Source organism: Drosophila bipectinata, chromosome 2R (assembly GCF_030179905.1).
Source record: "Drosophila bipectinata strain 14024-0381.07 chromosome 2R, DbipHiC1v2, whole genome shotgun sequence".
In the NCBI taxonomy this organism is placed as follows: Eukaryota; Metazoa; Arthropoda; class Insecta; order Diptera; family Drosophilidae; genus Drosophila; species Drosophila bipectinata.
In genome coordinates this window covers 11494507-11513670 of record NC_091737.1, presented here as the reverse complement: position 1 = coordinate 11513670, position 19164 = coordinate 11494507, and the positions used below count along the sequence as shown (strand labels likewise).

The window sequence follows — 19164 nt, the reverse complement described above, 5'->3', positions numbered from 1 at the left end:
ATGGATACTATAAATTGCGGCCGGGCCGGGCTATTGATTTGCTGTTGGCCATTCTGCTGCTGCGTGCGCTGACAGTTGACAGTTGAGTTACAAGGTCATTAAGACCAGTGTGGGGGGAGTAAGTGAGTGGGAGTGGGAAGCAGAGACAGGATAGCGCGACCCAAAACCCGATTGTGCGTCATGAAAGATACAAATGTATCTGCGAGTATGTATGCATGTATCTGTGTGCCTGCACAATTACTGTTAATGCCCAAAGCGTGGATTCATTTCCGTTTTAAAGAAAAATGTATACTTTTTGTTTGGATTTTTGATTGATTGATGGCCCGGAATAGAGCGGCTGAAAGGTCACCGCCGCTGCACGATGACTGGCAGCAATCGCTCATCTTTTGTTCGAAAGGAGCAGCCCAAAGATGATCCCTCGGATTGAGTTGTTCTGCCAGAGATACAAATCTTTTTGTGTGATTTTTGTTGTTGTTTGCTTTTAATTCTCGCGGTTGGCCCCCGGTCGGATTACCATTCCTGTTTGGGTCAATTAGTTTGTTTGGCCAACTGCTTGACACTTGATGGCGGGACTCGATAAGGCGCGAACTAGTAATGGAAGTAGGTCGCCAATGAAAATGCAATCCGGACCACGAACGCTTTCACCCAACTCTGCTAAGACGAAGTCGAAGCGACGAGATACTCGTGTGTACGTACAAGATACCAGATACATATACTGACAGCTACTTAATCGAAGTAGCCGGAGCCTAAAGTGAAATGCTGCGATGATTTTTATGCATTTGCAGCTGGCCGGAGCAGAAGCCCAACTGCCCGAAAGCCCAAAAATCCAAGATTCGAGTCCCAAGATGAGTCTTGAATTTCGGGGCAGATGACTGCCGCATTCCACTTGGCCAAGATGCAGACCCCGAAAAAAAAACACACACACTCACACACTCCGAAAACCATCATCATACATACATATATGTGTGTGCAGGCAGTCTCGTCTCGGGAGTATCTTTGTTTTTGGTGGATGCAGGAGAACCTGTTTGGTTTGGGATTTGGCTATTTTTTTTGTTTTTGGTTTCTTTTCCTTTATGTTGAAAATTTACGAGTTTGGCGAATACCCAGCGAGAAGAATTCAATGAACTCGTCTTCTAAGTTGGCTTCTCCCTCCCCCGGCAGTCTGGCAGCTAAGTGGGCAGATCCCAGACATGGACTTAGGCCATGTAAATGGGGGCTCTCAACAGGCACAACTACATCCTATCCAAACCCCTCCCACTCCTGCCCAGAAATTGCTTTCGAATTGGATTAGCTGCATAAAAAGTTTCTTTTGTAGGCCCACAAAACTTGTATGTTGTATGCCGCATGTTGCTGCTGTTTCTGTTGCTGTTGCAGTCGTGTTGCTGGTTGTCCCAACATTTGTCTTGTCATTGCAGTGGATGCACTTGGAGAAAAGGGTTGGATTCTTATCCTTAATATCCGATAGACCCAAAAGAGTAAGAAACCAAAGGCTAGCAGTGCAGAATTCCAGTAGGCTCTGGATTTGGACTGGGTCCGATGGCAATTAGCCGCAGACTGCCGACTTCTGCTCCACTTGCCCCATCATCTGTGACCGAAACAAATCTCTGCTGCCCCCACCCGCCTCCAAAAGATATTTTTAATTGTGGACAACGCACAATTAGTCCTCAAGTTATAATTAAATGTAGCCGAAGCTCTGATGGCCACTAAGCGACACTAACAGTCGGGCATCTAAGTTTTAATTGCCGTCATTTGCCGAAGTGCCTGAAATGGCAATGAGCAGTCGTCAAGGGGTGGAGAAGAAGGGAACTCACTATAAATACATTTGTGCAAAGGAAGAGTTTTGGCGAGCGATTTGAATGCGAATCAGTTCAGGCAAGTTTTGCCTCCAAAGCTAATGAGGATATTCTTAGAAGTTCTTAGAGAGATACTCTAGATGGGTGGGAAGATGCTCGTTTAAATGGTCTCGAGGAAGGGTTATTGAAAGAAATATTTAATAAGAGAAGTGTAAGGTCATAGCTGAAAGGCATAACAATAAACAATTGTTTCTACCTGTTAGCTTGATAATTGTTTTTAAATATTCAATGGAATTCAAACACACACAACTTAATTCAAATAGAAAACAAGAAAAGCATAAACGAACTAAATTGAATGAATATTAAACAAAAGCATTTGTTTACTTTTCAAAAATCATTTTTTACTCCACACCACCTCACAAAGATACAATGGATGTTTTTAAAGCACATAACTACGTAAATATACCAGAACATAGATGCGAAGAACAGAAAATTATCTTCAATTTATGGCCAACAGAAGCAGAAGCAGCTCTAATGGCTCGAACTAACCTTCGGACACAAATCATGGCTGTCAAAAGCGGCAGCCAAGAGCTGGAAAAAAATAAATATACAGAAATATAAAATACAAATACAATGGCTAGCAGAAGATTTAATAAAGCACCACCGACACCACCGAAAGGCCAATCAACAGAAACCTGTTGCAATTCTCCCCACGCTCGGTCTCCCCCCAACTCGGTTAGTTTCTTCGCGTTTTTGTTTTATATTGTATATAGTTTTTGCTGCAACTCAGAGCTCAGAGTTCTTCAGTGTTTCCTCGGTTTTGGCATTAGGAGGCATGAATGTTCATTAAACCGTAACCGCAGCAGCAGCTGAGGCAGCAAAGTTGTGAAGCTCAGCTCCGGGGCCTCAGGTGAACACTGAACACTGCCACAAATGCCAATGGAAAATGCCTCAGGTGAGCTGGGCCCAGAGCCGTATCAGTGGCATTTAACCAGGAAGGTGCCAATGACGTTGGCATTATCAGAAACGAATTTGGGTTACCCTATCCAGACAACTTGGCATTGTTTAGATACGAGTCTGTGGGCTAATAGCTAACACTAAAATAGAATACTTAAAAAAAGTGCTGTCTAGTGCTGTTCTAAGCCTTCAATCAATCAGTTAGGGGTCTTATTTACAAGATGATGTAATGCAGAGTTGGCACATCGCACCTCAATTAAGTTTTTATTAACAAATAGCTCGAATAGGTTCTGGGCCTGGGCAGATGTTCAACTCATTATACCCTGATCCTCGTCAACCGTCAGACACAAAAAGGTTTCAGTTTACAACTTTTAGCAAAGAAAAATGAATACAACCCCTGGAGTCAAACGCGCATTCGGCCTTCGGGCATTAAACTTTACTTAGCCATGGATGCCTTGGCTTTTTCTACTCGTAACTTTTTACATTTGTGGCAAATGTTGCATCATCACTGTTACACAGTCTCTGAAGATGATACTTTTTTGTGGATTATTATTTTCAAAGTCTCTTATCCCAAAGGAAATCGTATAATGTTGTCCCTCCTCAATATCGACACTTTTCAATGCAAATGCAGATGACGATGACAGCGAGCGCCCCCTCCATTTTAGAGCCATTGAGGCTCAAATGTTAATGGCTGGTGCCGGGCCTATTCGGAAGGTGCAGTTCATGAGTCATCCTAGCCAGAAATGTCAGGCTGATGAAAGAGCAGAGCAGGAGTGGGCCTAAACCTGAAAAAATGTATATAGAAATAAACTGGCTAAACCGAACTGACTGCAATTTATCACATGTTGCAACAGAAAGGAGAAAAATTTGTAAAATGCATTCAGGTGCCGCAAAATATTTAAAGCATGCCACCACCATCTCCGGTGAAGTGAAGTCATTAAGCTGGAAGTTAGGTAACCCATTGGATGGCGATGGGTCGCCATGAGGCAATTTTCCAAGCCCTGCAGCATCAGCAGCACCAGCAGCAGCAGCAACAGCGGCTGCAACATCCAACAATCAACAGTCAACAGCTGAAGCTCTAGCTGAAGTTGAAGTTGCAGCCGGGCCCAGTTGATTGAGCCGTAATTAGGCGTCTGCTTCATCGGATCTAGCCATGTTTTGTTGTTGCTGCTGCCTGGGTGTTTGTGTGTGTTGCAAGTTTAATTAGATGAAGCCAAGTTGTCAGTGGTTATGTGGGTCGCCTGGTAATCAACACCCGCGAAATGTGTTACAGATAGAGCCAGATAAAAGTATAATTCCGAAAACACCCCGAACCGACCGGGAGCCGGTAGCTGGCCAAAAAACCTATTCAAATTGACATGGACGGCTGCGAGTCATGAAGTGGAATGCCAGGCACGTTGGCAAATTAACCAAAAATATAAAAAAAAGAACATCGGGTGAAGAATGAAAAACATAACCAAATAAAACTGGGCACGGTCCAAAAGGTGTTGCGGCGTTGAAACAAGAAACCAAGACCAGGTGAACAACCGTCTGATTGCCTTTTGGAGATTTTTACAGCTATTTACTTATGCCAGTCTTGCCCCCCCTGTCTCTTTCACCGGCCCTCGTGCCGACTCTTTCACTTGTTTGTATTTGGTTACTTTTTGTTGTTGGCCTATTGTCAGTGGTCGAGGGCACCTGTTTTGTCTTCCAACATGTTGAGCACTCTAATTGTGTTTGTTGTTTTTCATTTTTTGTTTATAAACAAAGAAAGTTGGATCAAGAAAAAAAATAATTAAAGCAGCACTGCGTTGGGCGGAATATCGTTATCAGGTTGCAATTAAAGTTTAGCCAAGTGAGAGTGTAATTAGATGGAAATGAAAACATTATGCGGGCATTTTTTATGCTTCTCTGGATATTTAATTAAGTTAGTTTCCAAATTGGAATTTGTGCAAATTTTTTAAGCCTTTTGTCCTTTTATCGATTGCTAATTTAAATGCATTATTGCATTTTTTTTATTTAAAGTTTATGCCAAAATGACATTAAGCTTTTAATCCCCTCTAATCATAATTGCCATGACTTCCTTACATAACTTTTATTGGCATTCACGGAACATTTCCCGTTCCATATTTCATAAGTCATGATTATACTTTTTCATATTTTCTTTTGAACTTTGCTAATTTTTGGCTTTGTCTGGAGTTATGTAAAGCTAATGCCCGAGACTCCATGAATGCTGGTAGCAGTCACTCTTGTTCAGCTCTTTTTTTGTGCCATCATCATCATCTGCCACATTGGATCACTTTCACTGTCGATGATGCCCCCAAGGCTGTTTTTTTGTTTGTTTCTATTATTATATTTTTATTTTTTTCCCCACTGATATCATCCATAAATAAACGCGATAAATGTTTTTTTGTTTAATCAAATTTGGGGTAATGTTTTTTGTCAAATGCCTGGCAGTTTCTGCCTCCCTTTGTTGTTATCTGTGATGAGATATAAAAATTCATTTATGAAATTATTTTTTTTACAATTCCTGGAAAAGCTGAATGCGGCATAATCCTCATTTGCTCTATGAAAACAAAAGGCCCATACCCAAAAAAACATACAATTTGCACAGCAGTTACATGAATTTAAATAAATGTAAACATTTTATTTTTAAAAAGGAATGGAGTATAATAAATGCAAAATTCAGAGTTCATTACCAGGCAGGAGAAGGCAAAGAATTTTGCACAAAAAACAAACATTCTGTGTTTACAAATATATATATAGACGTACTGTCTCTTTTGGAGTGAAATATGGCCTATCTGACAGACTTTATTTTTCGATTTCCTTTCGCCATCATTAGTTTGTCAAGCTGTCAGCTTATTCGTGGAATTCCAAGCAAGTTGGCCAATTGATATGAGTTTATTAGTTGAAAATTTTAATATATTTGCTAGTTGATAAGCCTGGCAGTGATAAGCCAAGCCCATTAATCAAAAATTATGAAAGGGGGTCCAAATAAGCTTATAAATAGATTGCAAGAGTTTTATGTGGCTTCTCTGTCGCCAAGCTACATAATTCAGATTGTCTGGAGTAGCTTCAGATTTGTGTAGCTGTGAGATACAGATACAGAGCCTCTACGAGGCCATCTATGTCGTCAGTACGTACATACCTGCTATATGGCGCTGCAGTCGCCGCTTCGCCTGCAACTTTTACAATCACAGCTAATTAGCAAATTCATGCTAATTTCAAGTTGTAACAAATAAAATTACAACGTGCACGTGTCGCTTTATGTAATTAGTTGCAACATGTTGGCAAAAGTTTTGGCTCCACAGAGACAGACAGCGATAAGCAGTCCTTCTGCCTCGTTTCGGGGCGATAAAATAAAAGTTATGTCCCATGGGAAGCCTCAGATAAAAACTTGAAGTCTGGGTATCTGGGAATCTATGTAGGGATCTGGGGGAGCCGAGAAACTGCAAAACGCATAATTCATAATGAAGACGTTGTAAAGACTGATCGCTCCAAAGTCTGGGCGAGGGGTTGCCTCGTTTATCAAAATGCAAAAAGGGAGCTGCCAGAGGAGCCAGGGTCCTAGGGCTGGTCCCTCGGTTGAGAGGAAGTTCCAGCATAATTACAAGTCTGGGGACTCCGCCTTCGTCTATGTTCCACTAAGGGCTGCCCTAGGGACTAGTTGTAAGAGGTCTCTAAGCCACACAGTGGAAAACAGTCTACTAAGACTCTAAACCTTAAACTCTTCGGTTATCAGGTTTTTAAACTTTTTTTAAACGTGTCACGACCACACTTGGCATTTAAAACGAAACAAAACAGCTACTGAAGGCCTACTAAGGCCCAAAATCGATTTTAGTTATTGATTGTAATGATTCCTTGGGCCCCATCCTTCAAGACTGCTTCCTCTTTGTCTCTGTATCTGTAATATCTATCTTTTGGCTCTCGGCCTGCCTCTGCGATGATTAATTTTTGTGTCGAGTCAGGCTTTGTGGGCCTCGGCCTTTTGTGATTTGAAAAATTAGTGCAAACTGCAAATGATCATAAATCAAACAGTTTTGTTGATTGCATTCGAAGTGCCCACAAATTGCATGATTTTGCAATTTCTGAACTGCATCATCTCTGCACCGTAGTACCCAGGCGAACCGAACCTGCAGCTTGCAGTTTGCATTCCCCGGATGCTGCTGACACGACAACAACAACACTGGGGCGAGCAACATGGGGCAGCAACAACATCAGTGTCTTGTCCTTTGCCCACTCGAGAGGAACGTCTTTGGTTGGGGTTCAGGGGAAAGGGCATTCCTGTCCATGGTAGTTCCGTAAATAATTCGAATTTTTTTTGAAGCGAAAACAACTTGCGAGAAATTATTACCTGGCATTTTTATGTTTTTCCGTTTGTTTTTGGTTCTTTTTTTCCTTCTGTGATGGTTTGTTGGGGAATTTTTATTGTTTTCTAAATATGTTAAAGTTAAAACCCAAATAATTGCTTGCTTTTTTTCGAAAAAGAGAAAATTAGTTTTGCGGTTGTTAGAGGTTCATCTTGCGATGCTCTATTGACTCGAAAGAATTTCATGGAACCCGCCTATTTCTAAGCTTTGAAAAACATCCAAAATAAGAGCTAAGCTCGTGGCCAAGATGACGAGGCCTCTGATAACTGGTTTTCCAGCTATGTAAATCCAAGCATCGGCTTTAGTTAATACCTGAAAGAAGCATCGCGTGTATAGTTGTAGCCACGTGACCTTCGCTCATCGATGATTATGCGGGATGCGGCAATGGGCCGTGAGTACTGAGCATTGAGTGGTCAAGACCCCAAGACAATTGTTTAAAAAATTGACTCTGATGATGATAGCCCCATGACGTAAGTCGGTCTTCTGTGAGACCTCTTTGTAGCACGATCATTAGCAAATAATTTACGCCATTTATTTTCGGGAAGAGAGGTTCATAGAGGAACCCCTTTCGGCAAAGCGGGGAATCGTTCTTGTAATCGGCTTAAGGTTTATGGACCACCATTTACTTTAATGAACTCGATGGCATCGATGTTTTCAGCAGTCTGGGTGGTCAGTTCCTGTAAGTAGTTTTAAGCTGATCGGGACCACAACATATTGTTGTCGTTTCTCGCTTCTGTGTTTTGTTTTCAGGCAGGCTGTGATTTATCTGGCTTTTGTGTTGCCAAGGGAAGTGCAGCTACCATTTTAGAGCATTACTAATTAGTGTTGCCATTTCAATTAGCCGTCAGATATGCGGCTGCAATGGGTGTCGGGTCCATGTATCTGGGTGAGTTGGTCACATCCACAGCCGAACGGTTGCTACCCACATTATTTAGCAGCTCCATGCCAAGCGATTGGATCTGACTTTAGTGCCAAACTGTTGTCCGCCAGTCCGTCCTCGTGGGCCTTGGAGTAGCTGCATATCATCGGCCAACACCTAACCGGTTTGGACACTTGGGGGAAAAATGGCAAAAAGCAGGAAAAATGTGCGATAATATGCACACCGAGCATGTGGGCGTTGGAATTGGGCCCAGGAGAAAGCCAAGTTGAGTGGAGAAGAGAAAAGTCTGTAACCATATTGATTGGCTGGTGACCCAAAACGAAAATGTTTGGCTAAAAAATGGGTTAAATCTATAACGTTTAATGGCACTTCCTGTATAATTTCTAATTGCATTGAATTCACACAATTAATAATCCACTTAAACACTTTTTACAATCACCATAAATAAGGAATATAAATTTTGTGTTTAGCGTAATTCGTGAATCGCTGGCATTATTATGGGAAATTTTCCAGGTGCGTGGCGGCCCAGAGCGGAAGTGGAACTCCCACGGCCAGCATATGGAGCCAGTGTCATAAATTCAGAATCCTTTATAAGCTAACTAATTACTTTATTATCTGAATGTGGGCTGAAAGTGGGCAATCTATTAAAACCTGGTCAAATACCTGACTCCTTTTGTGTATTTGCAGCTTCGAGACAAAATCCAAAGAGTCAAAATCAAGAAAATCAAGAAAACCGGAGAAAAAATTGTATGGAAAGGTAAGTCAACAGATGGAGAGAAAAAACAAACAAATTTTCAATGTCAATTTGTAGCTGGAATTTATGATAGCCATTGTTTTGTGCGCCAAATATGGCTAACAATTTCACTGAACATGGCCGGCTACTTACCCAACTTGGCCAACTAACTGGCCAGGACCAGGTTTCATTGTCTCGATTGTGGCTGTTTGCCTTTTCGACTTTTTTTTTGGTTTCTGTTGCTTTTGTGTGTCTCTGGCGACAGGGCCGGCTCTCGCTCTTGGCCTCGTTATTGTGCCAAATGGCCATAAAAGGTTAATTGGGTCCTTAGCAACTCGGCTGCAACAAATAATGCAGGCATTCCTTAGACCTGGGCGACTGCTCGCCCTCGGTTCTACCTAGGCGCAACTAGAAAAATCTTAATTAGTTAATTAAAACAACAAACAAACTGCAAGTCGCGACAAGAGATGGTCAACTGGCTGAATGGTCTTTGCTGTCTTTTCCAGGTCTCTTGGGTATGATACAGACAGAAAAACGAAAGGGATCTAAAGGGTTGGCCCATTTGCTTCGAAAGAAACCTTCTCTATTTGAGAGCACTTTTCCCCTGGTGGACTGCATCTGCTTTGTTGGCCAAGGACGGACTGCAAGTAGTTCACTTGGGCTACTGCATAATTCATTCGGCTTTAATGACAACGAGGCGTGGAAGCTGCTGGACGAGGATGCTCCTAAGATAGAGACACCTTGTCTGGTCGGGACCCTTCTTTGCACACAGATCTCTCGCCTTGGGCTCCTTTGGCTCAAATCCCTGGAGGTGACATTAAACTATGAAAGGCATTTAGTTTAGCGATTTATATAGGCGACTTTTTGACAGTTTTATGTCGCTCGTGTCCAGAACCAGATCCTCAGATAGTCCAGGGATAACGAGCTGCCGCTGCCGCTGTCGCTGGCGCAGTTCTGTCTTTCTGCTGCCTCATTAAATGGACCGGCAAATGCTTATATATATGTTTATGTGTATTTATTGTATTTCCTGCAGCTCCACAAATACTCGTTATCCTTTGACCATCGTCGATGCAATTGCCTGGCAGCGATTTATTTGCTTTTAAGCAGTTTGTAATTGCCATATATCCAACGTGCATCGGCAACGTAATCCACCAGCGATATGTGTGCGTCCAGTGGCTGGGAAAACGCTGCAGGGTTCAATGCGTTTCATCCGGTGGAGGAAGCTTAGCTCCCGGGGGATTCCAAATTGATTTTGCTTTAACGAATGGCACAACTGCAAATGGATTTAATAAGAAATTAAGCGCAGAGCCTCTGACTTACGCAGGATAAGTTTATAATTAATTACCAACGAAAGCCTAGTCTTAAGGAAGTTTAATAAAAGCAGATCAAGTTCCCAAGGACCTTGTGACAAACTTTAAGTGGATCCAATTTCCATAAACTTTCAGCAATATCGTTTATGATCAAATTCCAGTCATCTCCAGTCCTCCTTCTCTGACCTTTGCCGAAAAAAAATATACAAAACTTGGCTCGAAGCAAATTGCTGGACATGGCGAACCTCGGCGAAAAATTCCAACAAATGTTATTTTCAATTTCTTCGGCATAGTGCCACAACTTTTATCCTTCCCTTCGGTGCTCCATTTTTGACCTTTTTTTTTTATTTGTTGACCACAGAATGTGGGCCCTAATCTGCTGCTAACAAAAATGTGGGGGAGCTGTGGCGCTGGATGGAAGGGACGAGGCAGGAAAATAAATATATAATAGAAGCACGTTACGAGCCTAGACAGGGAAAAATGACCAACAGCGATTAGGGAAAAAGGAAAATATACGAAGGACAACCATACAGAAAATGAAACCATTTTTGTCATTTGACAGGCAATTTTCAGGCGTAACATTTTCGATTTTTCCGGCCTGTCCCGAGACTACTCCGCTTTTCATTTTCCGCCACAACGAAACCGAATTATCTTCCGCAGCCCACTCCTCTGGGGTCCGGCAAAAAGGGCCCCTAAAAAACGAGATAAAATAAAGTATACGCTGTCCATGGGTGACCCAAAAAAACACTCTATATAAAATCTGACGATGATAGTTTGCTATTGCTATTCGTGCCGCCCTCACAGGCAGTGTGTGTGTGTGTTTTGGCCAAAATCTGTTGCCATTTCTCATGTTTCATGGCCGGCGCAGCAAACATTTTTCCGCAGGCCCGTCGCCGCGTCGTTCTGTAGAACATTCGCCATGGTGTGGAATATTTAATCGAGCTGCCACATTGAAAATATATTGAGAGTATTACCGAATCCAGCAGCCGCTCGCAACTCAAATCAAGCTCTGGGCAATCATTTGATTAAATCTAAATCTGTTTACGAGCCTGTAGTACGAGCCTCCTGCTCCTCTATCCTTTTCCAATCCTTCTGTTGGTAATAAATTAATTTTTTTTTGGCTTTGATTTTGTTTGTTCTGTTAACCTGAATAAACAGAATTAACGCTGATAGCTCTCTGTGTGGTTTATTACGTTTGACTAGTTTGGCAAACATCCTATTTGGTTCTATTTGGTGGGATTTATGGGATTTGGAGGACTACAGAAAGCTATGTACATATGTAGAAAAATAACATAAATTAGTCATATTTCATAGTTTTGTGAAACTCAGGTATTTGTCGGTCTGCCAACTCGAAGGTTTCTCTAGCAAATACTTCACTGTTTGTTGGAAATTAGTTTCTTATTCAATTTGCCAAAGTTGATGGCCAAACTGGCCAAGGGCCAAGCGTAGTGGAAGCGGCAAAATGCAATTCCCTCTGTGAAGTGGTGGAAAAACCAACAAAAATCGAAACTCAAACAAAAGCCGAAATGGCCAAAAAGGCCCAAGCTTCGGCCGAAAAGCATCGAGAAGCGAAGTAAGCGTGCAAAAAAGAAGAACGAACCGTGAAAATCGTGAAGATGCCGCCGTCGACCGGTCAGGTTGAAAAACGCCATGGAATGGAAATGGAATTGAGGGCCTCCGGAACAGCTTTGACTTCAAACTCTGGGAAGTCTGGGCAGGGAGCTCTGACTGCACAACAATAAAAAAATCTAAAAAAAAAAAAATCGAAACGAAAAGGCAAACAAATAAATATATTGAGGTCGTGCAATAAAACAGAGGGAAAATGCGGAAAAGTGGACACTGCAGGTGGAAAACTCATGCATATGCAAATGAACAATTGATTTCCTTGCGGCTCATTGCGAGTTCTACTTTAAACGTTTTTCGTTATTTATTTTTATTTGTTTTGGCCAACATAGAGTTGGCTCCAAATTAGTTAGCAGCTGGTTTTGGCAAAGCCTTTAAGAAATGCTGACCTTGTTTCCAAGTCTTGCAAGTGCAAGGTCAGCGAAAAATGCCAAGAGATGAAAAAAGAAAAAAATGGAAACTGAGCTGGTGGTCCGCAAACCAAATCTAGAGAATTCAGATTGCGTTTGGTTTGAACGCTTCTTAGATTTCTTGTTGGTTTCGTTAGTAGTCTGATTTCGGGTTGGGTTTGGCCAACAAGTTTGGCAAGTTTCTGCCGGACAGTTCGGACTTAGTTGCTGAATGAATTAGACGGAATTCTGTTCTGACTTTTTGACAAGTTTCTGGCCACAAAGGAAACAGTTTGCGGGCCAGTTGTCATAGATTGGATGTCTGCTTCGATAATTATGATGAGATCAGAGGGGGTTCATTCAACTTCCCAATAAACAAAGTTGGCAAAAAACTTTCCAAACATTCGAATTAATTTATTCGTCAATTGCCTCCATCTGGACAGAAATATGGCAAAGCCATACATCTCCCGGACTCCGGACTGGCAATTACTTAATTGCAGTTTAATGGCTATCACTCGCTCATCCTGCAAACTGGACAAAAAAACTATAAGCCATGGGGGGGTAGAAATACGACACAGATGTTAGATGAAAAACATTTAATTACATTTTCCCATTTGCCACCGGGGAGGAGGTGAAATGCATTTTGCGCTCCCGTTTGTCAAATTAAGAGCCACAAAAAATGCGTGGCATGCCTCCGATTGTTGGCCCGAGAATGCGGCTCAGACGGGTCGATGCTGCCTGTCCTGTCCTGCGGTGGTCGATGGCTTAAACTGGTTACCTTGCTCGCAAATTAACAGTTAAGCGCCAACGGTAAATAATTGTCAAAGAAAACAACCAGGCTAAAAAGATGCTGCCTGCCTGCCGGCTGGAAAAACCGAAGCGTTTCGTGATGCACCGGGCTCAAATGAAGTTGATCGTCAAGATGAAGAAGTTGCGCCGCAGCGGTTGAATTTGCTATCCCAAATGAGGTCTGACTGGTTTCCGTGACATGAACCAAATGGCCAAAAGGAGTTCTGCCTGGCAGAGACGTCTAAGCCACAGACGGTGGGCACTCGAACCGCGGAAAATGTATATTAGGGAACATAATTAGGGAACAGGTTTGGTTATTGTTTCTTGAGTTATGAAATTAATTTTGAAATTTCATATGGACAGGATTCTAGATTTTTTAAGCCTTGAAACATTCTAAGCAAAGAATATTCATCAGCTTCACCCCATCAGTAGCAGAAACCAAGTCAAATTCAATTACCATTCGCTGAGATTCCAATTTGCGTGACTCTGCTGTGATTCTCACTGTACCTGCTGCTCGGAAAAAGAAGACCTGTCTGTCTGTTTTCAGCAAACCCATGCATCTGCCCCTGCCCCTGTCACTGCCGCACTGCCACTGCCCCAATCTTGGCATCTCCTCCACAGATGCTGGTCTGTTTCTTAGACTGGTAATTCTAGTCGCCTTGGCAACTTCACGCTGCTGGCGGATGTGCAAATATTTTGATTAAATTTTCTCCATGGCAACTTTCTTTCCACGAACCGAAGCTGCAACTGCAGCGACAGCACCAGCAGCAGCAGCCTCATCATCATCAATGCTGGTGAAAATGGTAGTAGCACTGAAACTGGCAGTGGCAGTGGCATCTATCTACCAGTTTTCTGGCTATGGGGTTCTCAGCCACTTTGGGGTCGCTTTTTCCCCATTTCCCATAAACCAGAAGAAACACGTTTGCTCAGTTCAGGATAGTGGAAAAAATAATTTTCGATTTATTTCTAGTGGTACTAGTAGTGCTCCTCTTTTTTTGCGTTCTCTGTGATCCCAAACTTATGGAACTTGACTTATGGTTGGACATAATTCCCCTAAAAAGTTTCGGGACAAACTATGACCTGGTCTCTGACACATCTGCGACTTATTTTCAATGCACTCGAGACTCGAAGAACTCATTAGAAACTGAAAACTTTTCATTTGCCAGCAAATGCAAATGAATATTAAACGAGCGAAGGAGTCGGTGGGTTGGGCGTTTCTTGTGGCTGCGTTTTAATAACTGTGGATTAAGTCTGCATAAATAATAATGATTATAAACTGCGTGAACCGCAGCCAGCGGGAAAATGCACAGCCATTTTCTCGACCCGCCCGTCGCCCATCGCCCACGAAAAGTTTCCGCATAAGAAAATGACAAATGATCGCCAAGGAAAAGTATTCAAAAAGTAGCTAGAAACTGGCAGGAAGAGCAGGAAGAAAAACCGCGACAATAAACTTTTTTCCGCCATTTTCGTGTACCATTCTTTTGGCGAAGAAAATGCGAAAATTCTCGGACTTTGTTATGCGTAATTTGAGGTTTTCCCCCAGACGAGCGAACTGAGGCTTTTCCTTGCCGCTTTAATTTGCAGTTAAGTGTTCGACGAATTATCTCTGTAATTATTTTTGAAAGGCCTGATTAATGTCGGTGCGAGATAAGGCGATCCAAACTAAAAGCAATTTTCGAGGAACAATTCTCAATGCCTCTGCTTTTCGCTGGCTCACCTGCCTTCGTTGGCTATTCAATTTAATTGCAGGTATCTTATCGCGGAAGCAAAAGAAGAAAAAACACTAACTAGACTCATCAGGGAGCGCACAAATTGCTCGACTCGCTTATCAGTCAATTAGCCGGGCGATAAGGCCCAACACGGGACGAAAGCCCGGCAAATGGGCAGATAAGACAGGTGGAATAGGTGAGGCCCAGACAAGTAGCCCCGGGAGAAAAAAACTGCCGGCTGAGAATAGGAAAGACTGGCTGTCATCGCCACAATAGCAACACCAATCAGGTCGTTACCTATTTCCTCTACTTATGCTGACTTCCTGTTGGAAGATTTGTTGTTGGCCCTTATCTAGATATTGCATAGTTTTTGGGGGGTTTTTTCAAAACAAAGCCACAAATCATTAGCCAAGAATGAGGAAGAAATTTTCCGATGATAAGCATTTTAGTTTAGGAAAAATAAACATAATTGCAGGCTGAAACTCATAGTGTGTATCTGGCTTAAACATAATTGCTTTTTCAGAGTTCTAATTAGTTGTTGTGCCTAAATGGAAACCATACTAGTGTGTTCTAAATTAGACTAAATACCATCCTTAAGCCAAATTATATTATAGTATGTGGTGCATTAAGCTCTAAAATGAATAACATTCCAAACTAACAACCCAGGAGAAAATCAAAATAAAAGCTTCCATTAAATGGCAATTTAGAGAGGAACATATTCCCCCATCGAGAGCCATTTAATATTACGATATCATGGTAAAAATGGGAGTTTGCAGAACAAAAACCAAAAGCAAAGCCAATAAAACCCCAAAAACCCAAAAAAAACCCGATATTGCGCATACGCCGCGTGGACCGCAGGGAAACCAATTCCACAATGACAGCAGCGCATTTTAATTAATAATCAAAACCTGGATAGCGATGCGACATTGTTCGAGGAATATTAGCAGGACAGTCAGTTGATTTATTATGAAATTTGATGTTTACTTGGCAAATGGTTAAGGAAATATACATAGTGACTGCGAAACCAAAAATCGGAGTTCATAAATTGATGAAAGCCGTCAACCGAAGTCCGCCAATTAGCGTCAATGGTCGGTGGTCGGTGTTTTCGGCTGGTTCTGAATATAATAATTGAGATTGTCAACATTTGGTTTGGACATGTCCCCCCTTTTAGCCCCTCTGAACCACTGTGCCCCCGGCATAGTCTATGCCCCCTAACGACCTGTCTGCCAACTTTAATCGCTCTATTTTGCCAGAGCAAACCTTGTGTAGTTGTGTGTGGGAGTGTGTGTTGCTGTTTTTACAGCTGAGTGAGGACATGACATGCTGTTCCCTAACCCCCTGCCGGAGTCTTTCTCTTTTGTTTTCAATTTATAAGCGCATACAACGGAAATTGCCAACATAGCATGGGGAGAAAATCATAGGGGGTGGTGGTAGAGTGTTTGGGAGAAGGGTCTCCCTACTACCCAGTATCCACAACCCACTGATGGCACTTGAACCCAACGAGCCATAACAAAAGGCACACGAAGTAATTAACTTGTATTTATTGTATGCACACATTGTTGCCGTAGTAGTTAGTTTGGCTTGGACATGGGCTTGGGCAAAGGGCTATTGGAAAAAGGGGTCCATGTGCCCCCTACATGGCTCTCGAATTAATAACCTTGGCGTCGCATTGGCCCCAGAGAAACTGGCCGATCCCCAGCTGACCCTGGCATCCTCTAAGCCAACAGAATGTGCAGTCAATTAGCAGGGGCCACTGCAACTGGTGCACCAGCTGGCCAAGAAGCCTTCAATGGGCCGCGATCACGGCCCTCTTTAATGTTTATTAGTTTTCATTTTCCATTCTTTCATACCTCTCTCCCTAATGGACTTTCAGCGTGTTCGGTTGGGTAGCCAAGGCTATAGAAAATAATGCAAATTGGGTTGGCACCTGGAGATACACATGAAGAAATAAAGGAGGCTACAGCAGATTTTCAAACATTTCTAATGAGAATTTCATGCCTGATTTGTTTGGAAACTAGTTGGCCAGCTTTAGAAACTAATCCTTCCCAGAGTTCAATGGAAACCACTATCGAATTCAATCTCAAACACTGACCATTCACACAACCCACTCCCCACCACGCAGTCGCTAATTGGATTAGCATCGAAGGGTATTCAACTGCGGTTAGGCAGGCAAGGAAGGGAACCACAATTTCTTGTTTTGTGGCTCTTTTGCCATATTTGCTTCTTCCACTCGGTGGATGCAATGCGCCAACCTGACACGCAACTTTGCTCTCTGTGGGGCAAGCACTCGAGCCCCCTCACCTGCCACTTACCACACTCCGCACTACACTGGGATGAACTTTAATCTCTAAATGAGTGATATTTCCCTGAAATGAAGTGAATATCTCTCTGTGTACTGGCCTGCTTAGGGCATGGACTCGGCTGTAACTCCAACTCTGTCCCGTTCTGATTCGTTGGCTCGGGGCTCAAGTGGCGTGTCCATGTCATTTACCTGGCAGCCACTCAAGTGGTCACGGGAAGGCAGAGAGCGGGGTGGACGGGCAGTGAATCGGTACAAAGTTCTGATGCGGTTTTTGCTGCAATTATATAATATTGACATTAGTTGCATGTTGGCTGTCGTTTTATGTTTGTGCCGAGGCCGTAGATTGAGAGCTTGAAGCTTAATTGCAACAGCAGCAGCCTCAGAAGCCTCAGAAGCATCGGCTCTGGAGGATGAAGATAAAGATGATGCAGAAGCGAGGCTGCAGAAATCAAAAATCAATATTATCTTTAATGGCTCAATTATTTGATTTGCGTTTCAATTTAATGGCTTAATGCAATAAATTAATTGCATTCACCTGCCCTTGAGGTCTGTGAAATTGAATCTGATCCCTTTTTCTGTTTGCCTTTCATTTGCAGGACATTCCCAGAAGATTCTGTACATCGTTAAGCAACTGGTTCGCACATATCCACACGGTTCAGACTGATTGACAGCACAGACTGCTATAAACCATATTTGATATCTTCCAAGAGGACAACACATATCCAAGCCAGAAGAAAAAACAATTGGAAACCGAGAAACACATATCCTGAAACATAAATCATTGCCAGGCTTTGATTAATGTTGCGTATACGCAATGTTGTCGGCCCCAGAGTTGCTCTCTAACTAAGTGAAAGCACAATCGCTGAAAAACACAAAGAAACTGAGAGAGTGATAGAGGCAGGAGGTGTGATAGCTGCTTCCATTAGCACCTTCTGGGAAATAAAAACATCATCGAGTAGCACCACAGAGCCCAGAGCTCCGGAACACCAAAGATGGCCTTCATCTGGCGACGACGTTCCACCACCATTGTGAAGCTGGTGGCCTTTCTGGTGGCCATTTGGTTCTGCATAGCCTTTCTGGTCTACACGGATGACACGCGGCGGCGGGCGTCGCAGGGCGGGTCGAGTGGGATTGGCAGCGGACCTGCGGCCGGGGGAAACGTAGGCGGAGGCGGAGGCGCGCCGGCTCTGGGAGATCCCATTGCCCTGCCGCTGAGAAACGCTCCCGACAGCGAGGACTTTGACAACAACGGTAATGTGATTGGCGGCGCCCAGAAGGAGGACGAGGCCGACATACCGCCCACTGTGGGCAAGCGCAAGGCCGAGCCACAGGAGGACAAGAAGCCACGCAAGAAGGCCCACGAGGTGGCAAAGGCCAAGCCCCAAGATGGTAAGTTCTTTTACTTAAATGTACTTTCTTACTTAAGGTACTTTCTTAAAGCATATATCCAAATTTGTATCTCTTTTTAAACACATTTTAAACATTTTCCACTCCATTCCACTTGGCCTTACCTTTTATTCAATAAAGTTTTCATTCAAATAAGCTCGCTCTCATTTTTTTGGAGGATTTCCTTTGACTTTCCGCACTCCTGGTCCATTAGCATCCACTGGGGTTTGCTTATCAGACCCTCTTTCCTTTTTGTAGAGCAATAAGCATTTCCATTGAAATCAGTTGCACATTTATTTCCGATTCAGTCGCCCCGCAATTGCCCGGCGGCCCCTCGAACTATTCAGATGACATTTTCCGCTCTTGTTATCGGAATTTGCAATCCACTCGTATTTCTCCCAGTATCGAGTCTAAAAGTTGAGTTTTTTGCACTTCATTTCCACGCAATCGCTTGCAACTAATTCCCATCAATTCAAGGCACACGCACCATGCACCTCCTCCTCCTCTAGCTCCCACTCCTCCTGCGATGGATTCTATTCTATCGTCTAACCATTTTTTATTTATACAAGCTCGTATTTTACGGTCACACATCCTCAATCCTTGTTGGGAGATTGCATTTTGGGTCAGGCGATGCTGAAAGAGACCGAACCGAACCGGGGGATAATAACACATATTGCTTTCCTGTGTTCGCTTTCCTCCTCACGATTTTCCCCACATGCACTGAAAGAAATCCAGAACACACACAATCTTTGTTTGAAACACAATACACCACTGCCTTAAAGCGATAAGAAATAGTAGTTATTTGTCATTCAAGACCCCTGTTTAACTTCAAATCGATTTGAAAAAGCCAGAAAAACTAAAAGATATTTTAGCTCTGTAGGAAACTTGCTGCTGCTGCTGTCACACTTCCTCCTTTCGGCCACCGCCTTTGTGTGCCTTTAGGA

At 42.9% G+C, this 19164-nt stretch overlaps 1 protein-coding gene across 3 annotated transcripts in view; it reads left to right on the top strand.

Moving 5' to 3' along the window:
- The window catches only part of Pgant9 (polypeptide N-acetylgalactosaminyltransferase 9), a 52395-nt gene that overhangs the window by 4397 nt on the left and 28834 nt on the right, over nucleotides 1-19164 (top strand). For 2 of the 3 annotated variants that reach the window (XM_017252794.3, XM_017252793.3), the window contains exons 2-3: nucleotides 8667-8736; nucleotides 17431-18223. In XM_017252794.3, coding sequence (XP_017108283.2) covers nucleotides 17827-18223 — 397 coding nt within the window. In that variant the 5' untranslated portion in view covers nucleotides 8667-8736; nucleotides 17431-17826. The remainder of the gene's footprint in view (nucleotides 1-8666; nucleotides 8737-17430; nucleotides 18224-19164) is intronic. The other variant, XM_070277932.1, reaches the window with a different exon arrangement.